At 42.8% G+C, this 23,810-nt stretch overlaps 1 protein-coding gene across 1 annotated transcript in view; it reads right to left on the bottom strand.

Moving 5' to 3' along the window:
• Window positions 1-20,281, bottom strand: part of LOC126195430 (uncharacterized) — a 58,144-nt gene extending 37,863 nt beyond the window's left edge. The window contains exon 1 of the mRNA XM_049934042.1: window positions 20,237-20,281. Within this exon, the coding sequence (XP_049789999.1) occupies window positions 20,237-20,240 (4 nt within the window). The 5' untranslated portion in view covers window positions 20,241-20,281. The remainder of the gene's footprint in view (window positions 1-20,236) is intronic.
• Between the last annotated feature and the right edge of the window lie 3,529 nt (window positions 20,282-23,810).

Here is a 23,810-nt window from a genome sequence, read left to right as displayed (position 1 = left end):
CCGGCGAGGATTTAGGATGATGTCTGGGATTCATAGAAAATGCAGTTTTCTATAACAATTTTGACTACATTCTGAAAACGATAAAGCATAAAGTTCCAGACACAAGTTTACCCTATCAATTCTACTATCAGCTATTGCACTATCAGAGCTGTTCAGAGTCTATTGCTGATCCTATTATACAGATAACGAAACTGTTCAATAATCGTTATCAACGTAAATGTTCAAAGTGAGTGCTCGCCAAAATTTGACGTTAATACTAATCAAATGCCACGCTAGTAATAATAGAAGGTCTGTCCTGCGGCGACACGTGAAAATACGACATACGAAAACTGAGAATAAATCACTGAAGTCGTTCTGCAATTAACACTTTATTACGATGCGAACTCATTGTTACGTGCATACCTAGTTACATAATATGGCATCCAAAGCTGTTCCTTGCAACTGCACAGACGCGACGTGGCTTCTGACACGGAGTGCGCGCTGAATCTAGAAGAGAACTGGGGCCTGAATCTAGCTCGCAGCACTCTTATTTATAATAGTCACGGTGTGCACCGCCGAAGGCGCAGCCGACAAAATTTGCCTTCCTAACTAGCCACTCGGGCTAGTAAAGCACCACAAGTTACTAATTAATTAATTGCTTCATTCGCTGAAGGCGAATGGAGCTCTCAATTTAATTGTGTTATCAGCACACAGGTTATCTGTAATAAAATTCTGATGTGGCTAGGTTAAATACTTTTGGCGAGAGAATTATTTTAGTTGCACTACACGCAATAGATGAGCTCTGAACTTGGCCTTTGGAGAGACGCTACAGCTATAGTTTTATAGCTACCTTTTGGAAACTTCTCACATCTTTGTTATTATAGCGTATCTCCATTCTACCTAAATCTAAACATCCTAGCTTTATCTAATCACTTACTTAATCTACCTTGCTTCCACACTCTTAGGACGCAAAAACAGGAAAACGTGAATTTCAACCGAAATATTACTTTGTGAGATCCAACATGCTGTTTCCATGAAATTACAATGAAAAAGGAATCCGAATATAAATTTTGAAGCTTCTAGCTCCTTCCTGTTGCGCCGATGATTTTTACGTAAAACGTCCCAATTTCGAAAACAGTTAATGTTACTAAACTGAAACTTAACACATTACTATTTTAGCATCATTCCTGACATGCTATTAACTTTTCAGATCATTTACTTCACTTTTAAGGTATTGAGCAACATTCGTGACGTCACAGCTAGTTACAACGGACTAGACTGGCACACAATGGAAAGCATATGAATTCTATATGGCGTGAGTATGCTGCTTCCCTACAAGCCTGAACCCTTCGGACGATTGTTGCGGGGTTTTGCTTTTGCTTTCAGACGTTTCACCCCATTTCCGATGGAGCATACAACGCGATTCATCTGAAAAGGTCCCCTGGCACCAATCAGTGGACGTACAGTTGCGGTATTTGCGTGCAAATTCCTGCCTCAGCGTCGATGAACGGCAGTCAGCATGGGTGCGTGAACCAGGCGCCTGACGCGGAGGCCCAGACACAGCAACGTTAGCTGAACGTCGTTGAGGAGACGCTGTCGGTAGCCTGTTGGTTCATCTGGGCTGTCAGTTGCAATACACGACTCTGCAGCCGTCGATCAGCCCCGTCGTCGCTGGATCGTGGTATACAACAGTTGCATCGGCGCAGGTTTTGGATAGCGCCATTTTCTCATGCGCTGTATACTTTAATCTCTGTGACACGCGAACTGTTTACAGACTTTGCCCATTCGGAAATACTTCCACCTTGGTCCCGATAGCCAATGATCATGCCTGTTTGCAAGTCAGATAAATCGCTCCGATTTCGCATTACGACGACGACTGCACGACACACTTTACATTTACATCTACATCCATACTCCGCAAGCCACCTGACGGTGTGTGGCGGAGGGTACTTTGAGTACCTCTATCGGTTCTGCCTTCTATTCCAGTCTCGTATTGTTCGTGGAAAGAAAGATTGTCGGTATGCCTCTGTGTGGGCTCTAATCTCTCTGATTTTATACTCATTGTCTCGTCGCGAGAGATACCTAGGAGGGAGCAATATACTGCTTGACTCCTCGGTGAAGGTATGTTCTCGAAACTTCAACAAAAGTCCGTACCGAGCTATTGAGCGTCTCTCTTGCAGAGTCGTCCACTGGAGTTTATTATCTCCGTAACGTTTTCGCGATTACTAAATGATCCTGTAACGAAGCGCGCTGCTCTCCGTTGGATCTTCTCTATCTCTTATATCAACCTTATGTGGTACGGATCCCACACCGGTGAGCAGTATTCAAGGAGTGGGCAAACAAGTGCACTGTAACCAAATACCTTTGTTTTCGGATTGCATTTCCTTAAGATTCTTCCAATGAATCTCAGTCTGGCATCTGCTTTACCGACAATTAATTTTGTATGGTCATTCCATTTTTAATCACTCCTAATGCCTACTCCCAGATAATTTGTGGAATTAACTGCTTCCAGTTGCTGACCTGCTATATTGTAGCTAAATGATAAAGGATCTTTCTTTCTTTCTTTGTATTTGCAGCACATTACACTTGTCTACATTGAGATTCAATTGCCATTCCCTGCACCATGCGTCAATTTGTTGCAGATCCTCCTGCATTTCAGTACAATTTTCCATTGTTACGCCCTCTCGATATACTACAGCATCATCCGCAAAAAGTCTCAGTGAACTTCCGTTGTTATCCATAAGGTCATTTATGTATATTGTGAATAGCAATGGTCCTACGACACTCCCCTGCGGTACACCTGAAATCACTCTTACTTCGGAAGACTTCTCTCCATTGAGAATGACATGCTGCGTTCTGTTATCTAGGAACTCTTCAATCCAGTCACACAACTGATCTGATAGTCCATTTGCTCTTATTTAGTTCATTAAACGACTGTGGGGAACTGTATCGAACGCCTTGCGGAAGTCAAGAAACACCCTCCTCTGCTAGTGCTGCCACCTGCCGGCTGTGATAGGTTGTTGCAAGTTGACGTCGAATGTAGACGGTTGCCACATTAATGTGACTGAACTGTGTAGTTCTTTCGTATTTACTGGAGGCCATATTATCGTATATTGTTTTCTAATTTTGAGAACTGAAGATTAGATGGGTAGATCACATAACTAATGAGGAAGTATTGAATAGGATTGGGGAGAAGAGAAGTTTGTGGCACAACTTGACCAGAGGAAGGGATCGGTTGGTAGGACATGTTCTGAGGCATCAAGGTATCACCAATTTAGTATTGGAGGGCAGCGTGGAGGGTAATAATCGTAGAGGGAGACCAAGAGATGAATACACCAAGCAGATTCAGAAGGATGTAGGTTGCAGTAGGTACTGGGAGATGAAGAAGCTTGCACAGGATAGAGTAGCATGGAGAGCTGCATCAAACCAGTCTCAGGACTGAAGACCACAACAACAACAACTTTGTTCGCATTCAAAACCATTATCAGTTTCGTACTGATCTGAATTATTAACAATGTTGGCAAATGTTTAATTGAATTAAGGAAGCTGAGGAAAGGTGTACTGTTATTTTGACGGAAAGTTGGAAGCACGCCCTAATGTGATTCAGTTAATTCGGAAATTATGTTCTATTTACGAACCTATTAGGTATGCTGCCTCATGGCCAAAAAGTCTGCCAATTGGAGCAAAGGAGGAATTTGTAAAGATTAGATTAGTTACAAATCGACAGTGGTCAATACCCTGCAGTAGTCCCACGGGGACTGACAACCCGCACGAATTTATTTTTTTCCGTCCCTTTAATCTCTTTAGATCTAGCAATCACATGACCCCTGTACCTTCCACCAATTAACAGTACTACATTATTCCTTTGTTTCATTTGTACTAGAGCAGCGGTGGTGGAGAGGGCAACAATTGCGGGCTAACAGTTCGGCGAGAGCAACGGCGTTTGATACAATTTGCGCTGTTGCCTTTAGGAGTTATAATAAAAGGGAAACCTTTATAGCCATATTATAGTTTATTCTCACGGATTTTCTTGTTTTTGCAGTGTTACTTTCTGTTAACTACATTGTTTTGTTAGGTGCATTATATTCTTAAGGCCAAAATGTACTTGGATCAAGTCTCCACCTTGATGATACAGTGTTGATGAAGAGACGGGCAAATCAAAAATCATAGTTATGCACACCTAGACGAGAGGAAGTGTTTACATGTGTGACAACTTGCGTGCAGTCTACAGCTGCGCAAGACACACTCGCCGATGGTCTTTGGTCATATTTTATTCCTTACTCAATGTTGGAGGTAAACACGTGCGAGTCCGAGATGCCATTAAATTTCCAACATAGTACGTTATTTATTCACAATTACTTTCCTGATTTTTACTTATAAATCTATACTTTCTCCTCGCGGGTTGACAACCCGCGCCGCGCGTCATGTCACGGATTGCGCGGCCTCTCCCGCCGAGTTCTCCCTCGGGCATGGGTGAGCGTGTTGTTCTTAGCATAAGTTAGTTTCAGTAGTGTGTAAGTCTAGGGACCGATGACCTCAGCAGCTTGGTCCCTTAGGAATTCACACACATTTGAACATTTTCACAATCGGAAGCTACTACTCACGATACGAAGTATGGCACGACTACTGCAGGGAGAACCATTTCGGCATTCGAGTGTGTCCATTTAGGGGCAACGTGAAAAATACATCCGGATGGGGTCTGAACCTTGCTCCTCCCCGATACGAGTCGAGCATCTCAACCAATGCGCCACGTCGGTTGGTGATTCTGAAGGACAAGTGCTAATCTGAGTCCGAAAAGGATTACAGGCCGTTTTTCACATGCTCGAAAGTAGGAGCGTTCCTTATTGTTGCCTCTGAAATAGGTCTCGCGAGTGTATACGGTGAAAAGATAATACATAATGCTTTCCTGTTCCCGATCCTAGTTATTTTTCCTCCTAATTTTTACCACTAATGAAACGAAATTGAATTTTAGCAGATGTCGATATGACGATCATCTAGCAGTGGAACCGTTATACTGATAACGTCACATTCAAGACTCACAAAAAGTCGTCTGTGAAATCGAATCACCTTTACTGCGAACTGGAATGACTCAAATAGTGAGAAACAATGTTGACAGCTTAACAAGAGCAAAATTCAAAATTTATCTCCTCTTTCACAAAATGACTGTAAACCAACGGAAGAAAACCTACTTTCACAAGCTGCGACATCGTCGCGAAAAAACAGTGACCCCTATATGTAATAAGTTTCCTTTAATTTACGTCTATGGTCACAAACTTTTTGTTAACAGATTACCGGTTTCGGTCCTTAATGACTTTTTGTTAACAGATTACCGGTTTCGGTCTTTAATGACCATCATCAGATTTGTTTCATAAAAAGGACTTCGTTTTTATGAAACAGATCTGATGATGGTCATTAAAGACCGGAACCGGTAATCTGTTAACAAAACGTTTGTGACCATAGACGTAAATTAAAGAAAACCTACTTCTCTCAGCAAATAAGTGCAATTTTCACCCCAGTAGAACAGTATTTAACTGCGAGGTTGAGACGTTTCCAGTTTCCCCTCGAATGTTAGTAACAAACAAAGCTGTTGCAGCTTGTTGCGCAATACTGGGGTGGACTGTAGAACAATTCTTAAATGGTACCCAGAAGTCGGCTGTTAGGGTATTGCTCAACGGCTGCAGAGGTCAGACCACGTCGTTCAGGAGTGGGGTGAAGAATCGTAGCAGAGATTGGTTCGCATCGCTCAACAGTTCCGTACCTTATCGCCAGAGCCACTGCATGGTACGAAGGTGTGCGCAGTTAAAAGCACTTCGACTCGTGAGCTTGGCCACTTCCCGTGTAGGAAAACTGCGACTGTGCACACAAACAGGTGCACGCTCACGATCAGATGTTCACAGTCATTCGCTTTGTCAGTTTAAAAGAAAGCACGTCAGAGTGGCATCTGTCTGCCGACTACATTGTAGAGCCAGATTACGGAATATTGAGCCAAATCAACAATGCTATATTGCCTTAAAGTTATTTGATACCACCGCCTGAAGCCAAATGTGAGTTCTTATTTTAACTTGCAGGTGGTTTCTTTTGTTTCCGCGGAAGATATTTCAAGTCTGTATAGTTTTGAATTTTCGATTGCTGCGACCTCAGATTACTAAATGCAGACATAAAGCAATGTGGTTTAAAACTTCCATGGTGACCGATATTAATGTACATCTAAGTTTTCCTGAAATCTTTATTCTGGAATATTTTACAGTACTGTTTAGTTATTTCAAATAACTCTTGTGAATGCGTGGTTTCTTTCGTTTCAAAAGGAGAGTGAACAGTGTCTGCAGAGCAGCAATAGAGGCAATTTTTCGTGAAAGTCTTTCAAATTTCTTTCATTCGTCGAACTTTTTCGTTTCTGGATACAGAAGGTAATAAAATCTAATGGCGTGTTTAAGAAGCGTTCACAGAAATATCTTTTGTTACTTCATGAGAGTGACTATGTTAAGTGCCAGCTTTCTTTCAACAGAGTTCTGTTGCTATCCAAAAATTGTGCAGTATCCCATACAAATAGAAACATTAACTTTTCGCAGATCAGCACATCAGTATTTAACTGGCATCTTAATACTTGATTATAGTTGCGCAGAACGACAAGTCTATGTAGTGTTATTCGTGCTAAGGTACGGTCGGACACACTTATCAGAATGGAAAACAGGGCCGTACCGAAAGAGTGGCGGGATAGGTCGACACGAAGGCCACAAAAATTGACTAGGAAGAAAAAGAAAACAAAGAAAGCCGGTTTATGAATTAACCGTGAGAGGTACGTCAATTTTCCTTCTCCTCGTATTTCTATTTTCTACCTAAGAAGTCTTCCGCGACTTTGAACACATGCTGTTATCTCAATGTCATTTCTACAGTGTCATTTTCCTGCAAGTATTATCACAAACAAGCCATCTCAGCCAGATAAATGTCAATTATGACACCATGAATGTAAAGACAGCTACATCTACGTGATTACTCTGCTATTCACAATGACGTTCTTGGCAGAGGGTTCAGTGAACCACCTTCAAGCTGTCTCTCTACCGTTCCACTCTCGAACGGAGCGCGGGAGAAACGAGCACTTAAATTTTTCAGTGCGAGCCCTGAGTTCGCTTATTTTACCGTGATGATCATTTCTCCCTATGTAGGGCGTGTGCCAACACAATTTTTTCGCATTCGGAGGAGAAAACTGGTGATTGAATTTTCATGAGAAGATCCCGTCTCAACGAGGAACGCCTTTGTTTTAATGATTGACACTCCAATTCACGTATTATGTCTGTGGCACTATCTCCCCTATTTCGCGATTATACAAAACGACCTGCCCTTCTTTGAACTTTTTCGATGTCATCCGTCAGTTCCACCTGATGCGGATCCCACACCGCACAGCAATACTCCAGAATAGGGCGGACAAGCGTGGTGTAAGCAATCTCTTTGTAGACCTGTTGCACCTTCTAAGACAACAACACACCCACTTCTCGAGCGGAGAAAATCTCCGACTCGGCCGGGAACTGAACCCAGGCTCCTTCAGCTACCAATACGCCGCGCTGACCGTGCATCTACCGAGGCGGACATAGTTTGGTTTTACAAGTCTGTTTCCGTGGCCATCCTCCGCAGTGAGCACAGAAATATTTGTTTTGGAAGTAAAAAACGCCTTCTCGTGTTGCACTGTAATTTATTGGTTCAAATGGCTCTGAGCACTATGCGACTTAACTTCTGAGGTCATCAGTCTCCTAGAATTTAGAACTAATTAAACCTAACTAACCTAAGGACATCACACACATCCATGCCCGAGGCAGTATTCGAACCTGCGACCGTAGCGGTCGCTCGGCTCCAGACTGTAGCGCCTAGAAACGCATGGCCACTCCGGCCGGCTGGAATTTATTCTCCCAGACATATCTGGCCTTTTCTCACTTTAAGGAATCATCAGTGGTATCTATAATGATACACTTTTGTTTTGATATGTGGTATTTGCAGATTAAAAAATAGTTCACTTCTCATTTTTATGTAAGTAAGTGATTACAGTTCTTCGTGTTTTTGGTTAGCATCTGCGTTTCCTCTCATCTGGTCACATGCTTCTAATTTCGATCAAATATCTATATTAGCGACAGAAGGCTGATAGTGTATCTCAACAACAAGGACAAACAAAATGAAAAGTGGACAGAAAAATGTTCGAAACATAAAAACACGCGGCAGTGCGACCTCTAGCATGTGACAAGATGAGAGGAAACGCAGATGTCAACGAAAAACCGGAAGAATTGTAAGTAATCACTTATTTACATAAAAACGAGAAGTGAACTGTTTTGTAATCTACGAATAATACATATCCAAACAAGTGTGTATCATAACTACGAGGGCCGTTCAGAAAGTAACCTCCGGTTGATTTAAAAAAATACACCAAGTTAAATAAAAATATTTTAATATATACATCTTACAACTACATCTTTGCACTATTTTTCTACGTAGTCTCCATAGCGATTGAGGCACTTATCGTATCTCTTCACGAGCTTTCAAATTCCTTCTGCATAAAAATCACCCGCTTGTGCCTGGAGCCAGCCTGTGACCGCATCTTTGAGCTCTTCGTCGTCATCAAACCGCTGTGACCCGAGCCATTTCTTCAAATGCATGAAGAGGTGATAATCACTTGGCGCCAGGTCTGGGCTGTAAGGTGGATGGTTGATAACGTCCCACTTGAAGGACTCAAGAAGGGCCGTTGTTCTGCGAGCAGAGTGAGGACGGGCGTTATCGTGCAAAAAAACGATACCGGAAGTCAGCATACCACGGCGTTTGTTCTGTATAGCCCGTCGTAACTTTTTTATTGTTTCACAGTACACGTCTTGATTAATGGTCGTACCACGTTCCATGAATTCAACCAACAACACCCCTTTGGCATCCCAAAACACCGTTGCCATCAGTTTTCTGGCAGAAAAATCTTGCAAGGCTTTTCTTGGTTTGGTAGGCGAATTTGAATGTGCCCACATCTTTGATTGTTCTTTTGTCTCAGGGTTCACGTACTTAATCCAGGTTTCGTCACCGGTCACGATTCTGTTTAACAATGGTTCTCCTTCGTCCTCATAACGTGACAGAAAGTCTAATGCAGAGGCCATTCTTTGAGTTTTGTGGTGGTCGGTAAGAATTTTGGGCACCCATCGTGCACAGAACTTACGGTAACCCAATCTTGCTGTCACTATCTCGTACAAGAGAGTCTTAGAAATCTGTGGAAAACCAGTAGACAACTCCGACATTGAGAAACGTCGATTTTCACGAACTTTTGCATCAACTGTCTGAACGAGTTCGTCAGTCACCAATGATGGTCTACCACTCCTCTCTTCATCATGAACGTTTTCTCGTCCACTTTTAAATAAACGTACCCATTCACGGACAACTCCTTCACTCATAACTCTTGGTCTGTACACGGCACAAAGCTCACGATGAATAGCTGCTGCAGAATATCCTTTGGCTGTAAAAAACCTTATGACAGCACGCACTTCACATTTGGCGGGGTTTTCTATTGCAGCACACATTTCAAACTGCCACAAAAACTAAACTAGTGCAGGTAAGACGTTCACTCGACCACGGCTTGATGCCGACTGACCTGTTGAGTGCGTGAACGCACAGATGGCGTCGCTACTCCCCCCACAACCCGCACTGTGACCAATCGGAGGTTACTTTCTGAACCGCCCTCGTATATCATTATAGATCCCACGGATGATGCCTTAAAGTGAAAAAAGGCGAAATCCGTTTGGGAGGGTAAAATGCAGTGCAGTAAGAGAAGGCGTTTTTTATTTACAAAACAAATAATCTGGTTTATGTGGCAACAGTGTGACTCGTTCTCGCACCTGCCGCCTACGCAACGCGTCGTGTTCAAGGAAAGGTATTTTTGCTGCTTCTTCGCTGATCTGAAAGGTCGGCGAGTAGATGGTGAAGCAAATATGTTATTTGACGGAAGGCTACCGATTTCTGTCCACTGAGGACTGAGGAGATATTGCTCGAGACAGAGTGCTTCTAAGTACAAGGTCGTTATAATTAAACTTTCGCTACTTGAGAGGGCCCCTCATGAAAAACTAGTCATCAGAGGACGATGAAATATTGCGTGAACATTTGCGAAGACATGTGTAAGAGAAATCACGAATAAACCATTGAAAGAAACTCATTTTAACTCCCACATGACAGGGCAGCATTTGTTAATTGTGGCCAATGTTTACTTTGCATCTTACAAAGTTTGCTCACTGTGACGACCATCTGATTAGCTTTAGATTAGATTAGTACTTGTTCCATAGATCATGAATACGACACTTCGTAATGATGTGGAATGCGTCAGGTTAATAAAAGGTGTCTATACAAGATATTACATCACACAAAATATTGCATGACACTTAGAATTTTTTTGTGTTGGGGTGGGGAAATTACCCACTTACTATATCCAAAAATTCATATATGATTAGAAGGAGTTGGCATTCAGAAATTCTTTTAATTTCCTTTTAAATGCCATATGGCTATCTGTCAGACTTTTGATGCTATTAGGTAAGTGACCAAAGACTTTTGAGGCAGCATAATTTACCCCCTTCTGAGCCAAAGTAAGATTTAACCTTGAGTAGTTAAGATCATCCTTTCTCCTAATGTTGTAGCCATGTACACTGCTATTACTTTTGAATTCGTTCGGACTGTTAATAACAAATAACAAATTTCGTAACTGAATAGGGAAACATTCCACGTGGGAAAAATATATCTAAAAACAAAGATGCTGTAACTCGCCAAACGAAAGCGTTAGTATGTTAATAGAGACAATAAAAAACACACGAACATACACGCAAATTTCAAGCTTTCGCAACCCAAGGTTGCTTCATCAGGAAAGAGGGAAGGAGAGGAAAAGACGAAATGATGTTGGTTTTAAGGGAGAGGGTAAGAAGTCATTCCAATCCCGGGAGCGGAAAGACTTAACTTAGGGGGAAAAAGGACAGGTATACACTCGCACGCACACATACGAGGTGTGGCTAGAAAAAAACCGGACTAGTACTGGTGAAACAATAAAACGAATGCAATAAGGCTGAAAGTCGCGTGGCCTGTCACGTGACTCTCGCTCCGCCTACTGCTCGAGTTTCATCTGCCTCCTGCACTCAGTCTGCCCGTGGCGTCTGTTTTAAGTAGTTGACGTTTTGTCTATGCGTCGGAAAATGTTGAGTGTACAGAAAGAACAGCGTGTTAACATCAAATTTTGTTTCAAACTAGGAAAATCTGCAAGTGAAACGTTTGTAATGTTACAACAAGTGTACGGCGATGATTGTTTATCGCGAACACAAGTGTTTGAGTGGTTTAAACGATTTAAAGATGGCCGCGAAGACACCAGTGATGACACTCGCACTGGCAGACCATTGTCAGCAAAAACTGATGCAAACATTGAAAAAATCGGTAAACTTGTTCGACAAGATCGCCGTTTAACAATCAGAGCAGTGTCTGAGTTAACAGGAGTTGACAAGGAACGTGTTAGGCAGATTCTTCATGAAAGTTTCAACATGAACAAAGTGTGTTCAAAAATGGTTCCAAAGTGTCTCACAATTGAACAGAAGGAACGCCGAAGAATGATTTGTTCTGACATCCTGGAAACTCCTGTTAACTCAGACACTGCTCTGATTGTTAAACGGCGATCTTGTCGAACAAGTTTACCGATTTTTTCAATGTTTGCATCAGTTTTTGCTGACAATGGTCTGCCAGTGCGAGTGCCATCACTGGTGTCTTCGCGGCCATCTTTAAATCGTTTAAACCACTCAAACACTTGTGTTCGCGATAAAAAATCATCGCCGTACACTTGTAACATTACAAACGTTTCACTTGCAGATTTTCCTAGTTTGAAACAAAATTTGATGTTAACACGCTGTTCTTTCTGTACACTCAACATTTTCCGACGCACAGACAAAACGTCAACTACTTAAAACAGACGCCACGGGCAGACTGAGTGCAGGAGGCAGATGAAACTCGAGCAGTAGGCGAGCGAGAGTCACGTGACAGGCCACGCGACTTTCAGCCTTATTGCATTCGTTTTATTGTTTCACCAGTACTAGTCCGTTTTTTTTTCTAGCCACACCTCGTACATATTCATCCGCACATATACAGACACAGGCAGACATATGTGAATGGAAAGAGGTTGGGCAGAGATGTCAGTCGAGGAGGAAGTACAGAGGCAAAGATGTTGTTGAATGACAGGTGAGGTACGAGCGGCGCCAACTTGATATTAGCGAGGTTGAGGCCTGGTGAGTAGCGGGAAGAGAGAATATTCTGAAGGGCAAGTTCCCATCTCCGGAGTTCTGATAGATTGGTATCAGTGGGAAGTATCCAGATAACCCGGACGGTGTAACACTGTGCCAAGATGTGCTGGTCGTGCACCAAGGCATGTTTAGCCACAGTGTGATTCTCATTACTCTCCTTCCCTCTTTCCTGATGAAGCAACCTTGGGTTGCGAAAGCTTGAAATTTGTGTGTGTGTGTGTGTGTGTTTGTGTGTGTTTTTTATTGTCTCTATCAACATACCAACGCTTTCGTTTGGTAAGTTAGAACATCTTTGAATACACGCTTTTGTGCAATGAACACTATTTTACTCAATGATATGTTACCCCAGAATATGATGCCATACGAACAGCCTGGAACCGCACTAGAGATACCATTTCACAAAAGTTCGCAGCACAATGGTATCGTGACACAGCTCGTTGCAGTGCTTGAATATCGCACATTGCGTCCAGCATTCTCAGCCGTGACAACAGTAATTTCTTCAACAATTAGTGGCGCAACTGGCCGTCGGCGTCTCCCAGCAACAACTGCCAATTCGCCAGTTAATTCGATCATTCGAGTCATGCTCTTCAACCCCGGTGCAGAAATAGGACATCTCCGTATTCCTTTAATGGATCGATAGTCGCAAAGAGCAGCGGCACTACTGCTGCTGTTTTGCCTAATCCAGACCTGTGTTGGCTGTCTGCAACTGTAATACACACTGATGTTTGTGTTGCAACCCTACATCGCCGTACCAATACCGGCACGTAACGGCAAGTCATGACACACACATTGTTAACAACGTAAATCCTGCAGCCCACAGTCTGAACATCATTTTTGTTAAGTTGTGTGCCCATACAGTAAACAGTTTTCCGTCTACGCTGGGTGAAGTAACGAAGGTTTAATTATGACAACCCTGTCTTTGATGGAATAATAAGGGAAATGGAAAACAGATGTCACATACATTACAGACTTCAAATTACTACCGTTTCCTGTCAGGAAATGCTTAAGTGAAAGCTCTGTATGTTACAATGAAATTTGTACAACTGATTTCGGTACCAAATAACCCGCCAGGTTAGCTGCGAGAGCTAATGCGCTGCTTCCTGGACTCAAGTAGGCGCACCGGCCCAGATCGAATCCGCCCGGCAGATCAACTAGGAGGGCCAGTTTGCCGGCCAGCCTGGATGTGGTTTTTAGGCGGTTTTCCACATCCCGTAAGTGAATACTGGGCTGGTCCACACGTCCCGCCTGAGTTACACGACTCGCAGAACTTTGAAACACATTCGCACTATTTCATGATTTACACTAGACGCAGACAGCTGGGATACACTAATTCCGTCCCAGGAGGTATGGGGTGGCAGCAGGAAGGGCATCTGGCCACCCCTTAAAATTAACCATGCCAAATCCGCACTTAACCTTGCTGACCCTGCGCCCTATGCGAGACAATTGCAGTAGCAAAAGAAGAAGAAGATTTTGGTAGCAAATATAGGAGAGATATTGCTACAGCAGCTAGTTGCCGAAATGGCTGTTTCAAGTTTTAGGTGAAAGAGCTAATGAAGACCATTGACACCGCTACTTTGGATTATTTTTTTTTTTTGAAAATACGTCGTTAGAGATACATATCTAAACATCGAAATGGCTTGCAGAATATTTATGACAATACCAGAGACTGAATCATCCTGTGAAGGCAGAATCAGCAACTTAAAGATGAAAAAAATCTACTGAATGTCGCGTATGTGTGAAAGCAGACTGTCAGTTTACATATCTTCTCGACATAATACGATAGATCTGTTAAACTTGTTTTTTTCTTTCATTTCTAATTACTAATTGTGTACTACAATGATACGTTTAATTTGTTCTGTGCGAAATACATCATGTAGTGTATTTAAATAACATTCAAAAATACTTTTTTCTTACTGTTAAAACTACCTACAAAATTATAAAATTTGTTAAATATGTATAGAAAGAATTGTAGGAAGGCAATGGGAGTGCTCAGTTTCTGCAGTTCTACCAGGTACGCACGATCTCTTTGGCATTGCTGTGGTCACTACATAAGTTTCTGGGTATCTGTACATTCATTGTTTCTTGGTGATGATGTTATTATTTTCCTTAGTTTTTACAAAACTTTGTCGGATGCAATCGAGTCTACTCCAGGTTCCTGAGAAGTGAGCCTGGTGACCGATGAGTCTACCATATTTTACGAAAGACACTGTGGGTTAAGAAAGTTAAGTTAAGAAGTTAAGAAAGTGATGTTTACTGCAGTAAATGTTGCGGAAGTCTTCTACTTATAGCCAATACCTTACATATTATGAGCTAAAGATGACGAGGTGGATATTCCTTGCAATATTTCTAAGTTTTAACGACAGATGTGCAACGTCTGGTAACATATTTAAAAAGAGAATCTTTAAACTATGTGAACAGTTATTCTTATGAGTGTGATGAACTTATCCTGCTAAGTACCTCAATGTCGAAATATGGAAAAGTACTAGGATCTACTGATATTATGAATTCATATAAATATGCCGAGTTGCAGAGTGGCATAAATCTGTATTGTGGTAACAAATAGGATTGTGGGAGTTTTTCACAGTACATTTCGAGGAAGGGAAAATAATACTGAGGCAGACGGAGGACATCTCTCATTGCCTATTAGCTACTGAACCGTGAACGGTGATATCGTTGTGGCAAATGTTACTAGAAAACTATAACATTCAAACTATTTGGTTCTAATATTACTAAATTATAAATATGGGCCACATAAAAATCGTCTTCTGAAGTAGTAATGCTGAAGTATGAAAAATAAAGTTGTGTAACATTTATCTTAGAAGCATGAAACATTTTTGAGTGAGACAGTAGTTAACAACATAAAATAAAAAAATTCTGTTTGCCCAGTTCGGGTCCGAGCCGCAGATTTTTGAAAACTTGTGGATAAAATGAGAACAAGATTTTCAGATTAATAGGTAATCTCTTTAATACAGTGGTTACACAGAGTAGTATAACGGTTACAGAATGTTTAATCACAAGTTTGGATTGTCCCTGGCCTTCGTATGGCCGATGGGCCAGCTAAGTAATCGTTTTATGCTGTTTTTTAGTTCCTTTTGGACGCTACCGAAGCTCTTGCATTCGCTCGGCACTGGACTTCTTACTATTTTGGATTTTTTCGAAGAGAGTTTCCCCTTACTTTTTCTACAATTTCGAGCATATTTATGAGTCATTATTTTGTAATTCTCAGTTTAATACCAATTTTCACTTTCGTCCCAAGCAATACGTTTATTGTCTCGTTTTGGGTCCTGGTTGTTGCCGGCCGCAGTGGCCGAGCGGTTCTAGGCGCTTCAGTCCGGAACTGCGCGACTGCTGCGGTGGCAGGTTTGAATCCTGCCTCGGGCATGGATGTGTGTGGTGTCCTTAGGTTAGTTAGGTTTAAGTAGTTCTAAGTTCTAGGGGACTGATGACCTCAGATGTAAGGTCCCATAGTGCTCAGAGCCATTTGAACCATTTGAACCCAGTTGTTCTCAGCGAGCTCTTCACAACGACACCCGAATCAATGTCCTAGCGAAACGCGTTTCCACGCTACACCAATTTATAACTTTACGCAAAGGTAAATCGTAAAGCTGGCGCTCATGCACCTACTGCTGAGACGATGGCTTCACAGGTGTAAGGAGTGTGTCAGAACTCTCCATTACATTGAAAACAATATAGCCAACTTAACGCTATTATTTGTATTGTGTAAGCACTCAGATATCGATGGTAACAATCTGAGGGCGAAACATGGGAGCGCGATTCTAAGCATTGTGAGACGAGGCGAGAGTGGAAGTAGTTGTGTCGGTCGAGAGCTCGGAGACAGAAGACGTGTTATGCTGCCCTCACGTCGGTTATGGCAGATCTTACCACACTCAAGGGCTGATTTCATTTATATACCCAGGAGATATTTAGAGGGCTTAACAACGCTTGAAGATGGAATTCAAGGTAAAATTCGCAAGCATAGCGCAATTGCAGGATTAGGCTCATGATGTGTTAGGCCGAGTTTGCTATAATCCCATATATTGCCTGTCAGTCAAACAAGCCTCCTTATCCTCCAAATAATAATAATTATTCTCTACATCTAATTAATAAATAAATTCTGTGGTTATTAAATGTTAATGTAACTTTGAAGTTGAAATAATTTGTTAATCTGGCACTCAGCCATTATTGATACCTATGTCATTGTACTTGTGATTGTCTATTACTGGTTTCTGAAGTTTTAAATAGACTTAATATATGAAATCCCTTCTCATAAGTTTTTAGTAGTTAACAGGACCCAAGCGAACCCCTTTTTGTTAAATTAATTTTAGTAACAATAAGCTTTAGCTGCTGCTGCTGCGAATTTCTGTGAACCACATGGAAAAAGATAGTCATCTAAAGATGTGAGTGCGAAACTTAATGCCAAGACAGGCATTGACACACCACAACATGTCATGTCCTCTAATCCAGTAAATCCCGTTGCACAAGTCAGAGTGTGTATCTTAGTCAAGAAAAGCAGTCAGATAGCTTATGTATTCATTGTTACAGGTACGTTTGTCCCTGCAGTTTTTCATTTTCAGATACGCTGTCAGATAGCTTATCCAAATGTTAGTTTCAAGTTTTTCATGTAACGATTTGTTGAGGGGTTAAATGACAGCACGCACACAGTGTTATGCAGGTTAGACTCCGTTTACTGATAGGTAAGGTTGCCTATCGAATCTATTTTCACAGACGAACGTAGGCAATATTAGTCGTAGCTACGTTACATATTGGTTGCATATACGTTCCACAGGCAATACGAATACTGCGTGACAAACACGAACAGACATGATCTATCTGTTCTGGGTTCATCCGTTGTTTAAGCATTATTATATTAGTCTCGTAGCTGTTAGCTATTCAAATCTGATGGTACACTCCTGGAAATTGAAATAAGAACACCGTGAATTCATTGTCCCAGGAAGGGGAAACTTTATTGACACATTCCTGGGGTCAGATACATCACATAATCACACTGACAGAACCACAGGCACATAGACACAGGCAACAGAGCATGCACAATGTCGGCACTAGTACAGTGTATATCCACCTTTCGCAGCAATGCAGGCTGCTATTCTCCCATGGAGACGATCGTAGAGATGCTGGATGTAGTCCTGTGGAACGGCTTGCCATGCCATTTCCACCTGGCGCCTCAGTTGGACCAGCGTTCGTGCTGGACGTGCAGACCGCGTGAGACGACGCTTCATCCAGTCCCAAACATGCTCAATGGGGGACGGATCCGGAGATCTTGCTGGCCAGGGTAGTTGACTTACACCTTGTAGAGCACGTTGGGTGGCACGGGATACATGCGGACGTGCATTGTCCTGTTGGAACAGCAAGTTCCCTTGCCGGTCTAGGAATGGTAGAACGATGGGTTCGATGACGGTTTGGATGTACCGTGCACTATTCAGTGTCCCCTCGACGATCACCAGTGGTGTACGGCCAGTGTAGGAGATCGCTCCCCACACCATGATGCCGGGTGTTGGCCCTGTGTGCCTCGGTCGTATGCAGTCCTGATTGTGGCGCTCACCTGCACGGCGCCAAACACGCGTACGACCATCATTGGCACCAAGGCAGAAGCGACTCTCATCGCTGAAGACGACACGTCTCCATTCGTCCTTCCATTCACGCCTGTCGCGACACCACTGGAGGCGGGCTGCACGATGTTGGGGCGTGAGCGGAAGACGGCCTAACGGTGTGCGGGACCGTAGCCCAGCTTCATGGAGACGGTTGCGAATGGTCCTCGCCGATACCCCAGGAGCAACAGTGTCCCTAATTTGCTGGGAAGTGGCGGTGCGGTCCCCTACGGCACTGCGTAGGATCCTACGGTCTTGGCGTGCATCCGTGCGTCGCTGCGGTCCGGTCCGAGGTCGACGGGCACGTGCACCTTCCGCCGACCACTGGCGACAACATCGATGTACTGTGGAGACCTCACGCCCCACGTGTTGAGCAATTCGGCGGTACGTCCACCCGGCCTCCCGCATGCCCACTATACGCCCTCGCTCAAAGTCCGTCAACTGCACATACGGGTCACGTCCACGCTGTCGCGGCATGCTACCAGTGTTAAAGACTGCGATGGAGCTCCGTATGCCACGGCAAACTGGCTGACACTGACGGCGGCGGTGCACAAATGCTGCGCAGCTAGCGCCATTCGACGGCCAACACCGCGGTTCCTGGTGTGTCCGCTGTGCCGTGCGTGTGATCATTGCTTGTACAGCCCTCTCGCAGTGTCCGGAGCAAGTATGGTGGGTCTGACACACCGGTGTCAATGTGTTCTTTTTTCCATTTCCAGGAGTGTATTTTGTCACAGAAGAAAGTTCGAACGACGAGAGAAGAAAAGGTTTTATGTCAAAAATTTCAGTTAAATAAATGCACCTTAATATTTATTTCGGTTTATCTAGGAGCTGACTGCTCATTTACAGATGTGCTCCGTAAGTCATGGACGTAAAGCGCATAACATGTTAACAAATCCACTATTGTTCGTTATACTATTGACGACAAATCGCTGTAAACAATAGCTACTATAAAGTACGTAATAGCAAGCGTGCGAAGTGACGTAAAGTGGGATGAGCATCTGGGTTAGTGCACAAGCTCACGTCGTTTTTCAGTAAGTGTAATATACCCAGAATGTGGGCGAGCGTCATCGTGGAGAAGGATCGCTCCACGCAGTCTTCCTGGCCATTGTCCTTGGTTTGCGTCTGCTAGAAGTCTCAGTTGCTGACAATAAATGTGAGCAGTGGTCGTTACTCCTCGGAGAAGGAATTCGTAGTACACAGTCGCTGTTTCACCAGATGCATGTCACTGTATTTTGTGGATTCGCGCAGATTTTTGTGCGGGAGTCGCTGCTTTATTTGGATTGAATCATTCCTTTCTTTTCCTAAGATCAGAATAAAGACACAATTCATCGTTACCAATAACGAGACAGGATAGTAACAGTCTACCGATGGCGAGCAAACAAATATGCACCCGTTGATTTTTGTGATTTTGGCTTAGAGCACGCGGTACCCATACACTCGATTTTTGAACCTACGCCTCTGCATGCAAATTTCGCACGAAGGTGGCGTGATCACAGTTCATTCCATTTGCCAGTTATCGAGTACAGTATCTGCGTGTGACTATTCGAAATGATCTCAAATGGAATGATCAGATTACACAAATAACGGGTAAGGCGAACTCTAGATTGCGGTTTGTTGGTAGAATCCTGAAGCCATGCAGTCCTTCAACAAAGGAAATAGCTTACAATACGTTAGTTCGTCCAGTCTTGGAGTATTGTTCGTCTGTATGGGACCCTTCGCAGTTGCGTCTGATACAAGAGATTGAGAAGGTCCAAAGAAGAGCGGCAAGATTCGTGATTAGTACATTTAGCCATCGCGAGAGCGTTACAAATCTCATAGTAAGTTTGAAGTGGGACACACTTGCAGATAGACGGCGCGCTAAACAGAAGGGGCTGCTCACTAAATTCCGAAATCCGCTCTTCACCGAGGATATATTATTACCACCAACTTTCAAATCGGGCAATGATCACGATTCAAAGATAAGGGAAATAAGAGCACGTACTGAGGCGTTCAAACAGTCGTTTTTCCCTCACGCTATCCGCGAGTGGAACAGATTGGGGCAGGCGGGGGGATATGACTTTGGCGCGAATTGTGCCCTCCGCCACACACCGCTTGGTGGCTAGCGGAGTATATATGTAGATGTAGATTTATTGTGGATTAATAAGTTTAAACGATCGTCATCAAACCCCGAAGATCTTCCTGAGCGTGGAGCGTCATCTGTCCAATGGCATTATCCTCATACAAGGCACAAATGTTTCTGGCTGCATCCGCCGCTGTTTCTCCACTTGGTGCTCCGTCCACATCTCCACTCAGTATCACCAAATGACAAGATGACAATATTTAAACTCAAACAGCAACAGTGAACTACAAATAAAAAATGACAGTCGATAAACAAACCCATAGCAAGCGTAACACGAAGAAGCGAAACAAAAACGCTACGAACTTGTGCAGAAAACTAACATTCATCCACGAAGGAAGTCGCTTACAAATCACTTACGAAACAGATGCTAGAGTATTAGTCATCAGTCTGGGACACTTATCACGTTGGTTAATACAAGAGATAGAGACGATCCAAGATACAGCGGCGCGTTTCGCCACGGGATCGTTTAGTTGGCGCGAGAGCTTTGCGGAAATGCTCAATGAACTGCAGTGGCAGGCGCTGCAAGAGACGCTTTGTCCATCGCGGAGAGTTTGTAACTTATGTGATTGCTCTACCATTTTAAATCATTCACTAACCGAGCAGTCGCTCGGCAACAGCTACAGTTAGCAAATAACGTCCTGTGACGTGACGTGTTTATTGTGTAACCGCCGTCAGAGATACAGTGAGCTATTGACTTTGAAAGCCGGTGCGCAAAAGGCAAACAAAAGAAGAACATTTTTACACATTCTTTTGATGTACGAGATATTCTCGATGAACAGTTACTCATTCTTTTGTCTCTCGTAATTGGTGTCGGACACACACGTCTCGCCACCGTATTATTATGGTTTAAAAAATATTATTTTAGTGTAATGTGAAAGTGCCATATTGCATAGCAGTAGATTCATTTGAGAAGCTACATTGTGCGACGTGTATCTGGAAATGTTAAAAGATGTAAGTTCGTTATATATCGACTGCCATAAATTCAAAGTTAAATGGAACTTGTGTATGGACTAATTATTTAGTATAGAACCTATGTCTCACTACTTCATGACCATACGTGTTTAATTTTCTTTTATGTTTCTGCAAATTTTGATGGTTCACAGTCACAAATTGTTTCGTCGAAATCGGACGGAAGTTGCATACGGCGAAATAGTTTCTCCGCACCTTATTCTACTGGTAAATGCATGATAAACTTCGGTCCCTTAGGAAATTCATGTTGAGCTATCCAAAAACAATTATATTTTCAATAGTCATTTAGCCCTGACCAGTAAAGGTATTCAAAACCACTACAATAACTAGTTATGTCTATTGGCCTAAAATACAATATATATCATTATGTGCTTTTCTCTGCGAATATATTTCCACCGCCAATTATAACTGTATGTTAACGCACAAAAGTAAATATATTGTTGTAAGTTTCGGAGAGAGTTCTTTTCTTCCAAATTCGTCTCGCGAAATAACGAGATAGTTAACATTAAATTTTTATCGTAAATTTTGTGATAATCGGAGAATTGGAGGTAGCAGGTGATATTTCTTGTTCCAGGGTGACAAATAAATAAAGGCGTGGTGGGGAGTTACAATCATAAGCTTGAAACGTACAAAAGAGTAAGGTTTCTTGGTGGATCACAAGGTCATTTTACTTTTTACGCGCACGTATGACGACTTATCTTCCCTGACAGCTGCGTCACCTTGTAAATAAGAGAGAATGTTTTGTAAACAACTGTAACGATTTCGGTAAAGAGATAACTTAAACTGTTTTGAAAACAAGACTGACTCAGGTGCACAGATAACTTACAGGAAGTATTTTGAAAAGAGCAAAAATGACTCTAGTAGAGATGAATAATCTTCGACGTTGTTGTTCGTGGCTTATATGTCATATTTGTCTCGATGATAGTATCTTGCGCAAAACAAAAACAGTTAATCATTGAGTGTGAAAATCTGAGAGCGATAACGTGACATCGCTATCGTGTTAAGCCACTGTGACAAATAATTGCAAGAAACTAACGCTGCGTATGTGTTACACGGTTTTGTCTATTTGCTTATTGAAATATTACGTTAGCGTAACGAAGAACACCAACGACGATAAAACTTATTTCTGTCTACCTCGACCTAAAATGAGAGCATCCGTAGCTAAGATCAGAGAACCACTGGATGCTGTTTTGAGGCACCGATTCCCAAACTGCTTCGATTCTAGTCCATAGTGCGTTTTTGGTAGATACTGAAGGATGTAAACGAACCAGTGGCTGAATCGCTATAACTCGTAAAAATTCAGTTTACGTCATACTGAAAACCTGTCAGGTTAAAGAAGAAACATCTGTCTGTTGAGTTTTTGAAGAGAATTAGACATTTTAAACACAGTATGGCGGCAGTAACCCCTTTGATTTATGGTAATCTTTTATTTATTTGTGTCAGAACCGTGCTAAATATACACTATCAGATCTAAACTACATAAAAATCATAATTATATGTGCCTAGACAGAAAAAATAAATCGACAAGACAAAGGAATTAATTAAATCTACTCGTACTTTCAGATAATACAGGGTGGTCTATTGATCGTGACCGGGCCAAATATCTCACGAAATAAGCGTCAAACGAAAATACTGCAAAGCACGAAACTCGTCTAGCTTGAAGGGGGAAACCAGATGGCGCTATGGCTGGTCCGCTAAATGGCGCTGCCATAGGTCAAATGGTTCAAATGGCTCTGAGGTCTATGGGACTTAACTGCAGTGGTCATCAGTCCCCTAGAACTTAGAACTACTTAAACCTAACTAACCTAAGGACATCACACACATCCATGCCCGATGCAGGATTCGAACCTGCGACCGTAGCGGTCGCGCGGCTCCAGACTCTAGCGCCTAGAACCGCTCGGCCACTCCGGCCGGCGTCATAGGTCAAGCGGATATCAACTGCGTTTTTAAAAAAATAGGAACCCCCATTTTTTATTACAAATTCGTGTAGTACATAAGGAAATATGAATGTTTTAATTGGACCACTTTTTTCGCTAAGTCATAGATGGCGCTGTAACATATGGCTCACAATTTTGGACGAACAACTGGTAACAGGTAGGTTTTTAAATTAAAATACAGAACGTAGGTACGTTTGAAAATCTTATTTCTGTTGTTCCAATGTGATACATGTAACTTTGTGAACTTATCATTTCTGAGAACGCATGCTGTTACAGCGTGATTACCTGTAAATACCACATTAATTCAATAAAAGCTCAAAATGATGTCGGTCAACCTAAATGCATTTGGCAATACGTGTAACGACATTTCTCTCAACAGCGAGTAGTTCGCCTTCCATAATGTTCGCACATGCATTGACAATGCGCTGACGCATGTTGGCAGGGGTTGTCGGTGGATCACGATAGCAAACATCCTTCAACTTTCCCCACAGAAAGAAATCCGGGGACGTCAGATCCGGTGAACGTGCAGGCCATGGTATGGTGCTTCGACGACCAGTCCACCTGTCATGAAATATGCTATTCAATACCGCTTCAACCGCACGGGAGCTATGTGCCGGACATCCATCATGTTGGAAGTACATCGCCATTCTGTCATGCAATGAAACATCTTGTAGTAACATCGGTACAACATTTCGTAGGAAATCAGCATACATTGCACCATTTAGATTGCCATCGATAAACTTGAGAGGTGGCATGAGCCCCCTCTCATATTTCTCTCTTACGACTCTCCTCTCTATTTGCATGCGGTGGAGGGCTGCTATTCCTTCACACGCGGACTTCCCACGCAGCGTCTCTCGTCACCCGGGTGGTCCGGTGACAGGCGGGTTAAGCCGACGTGTGTGAGGCAGTCGAGTGAATGCTTTGC

This window comes from Schistocerca nitens, chromosome 7 (genome assembly GCF_023898315.1).
Source record: "Schistocerca nitens isolate TAMUIC-IGC-003100 chromosome 7, iqSchNite1.1, whole genome shotgun sequence".
Lineage (NCBI taxonomy): Eukaryota > Metazoa > Arthropoda > Insecta > Orthoptera > Acrididae > Schistocerca > Schistocerca nitens.
This window is presented reverse-complemented; position numbering and strand designations above follow the sequence as displayed.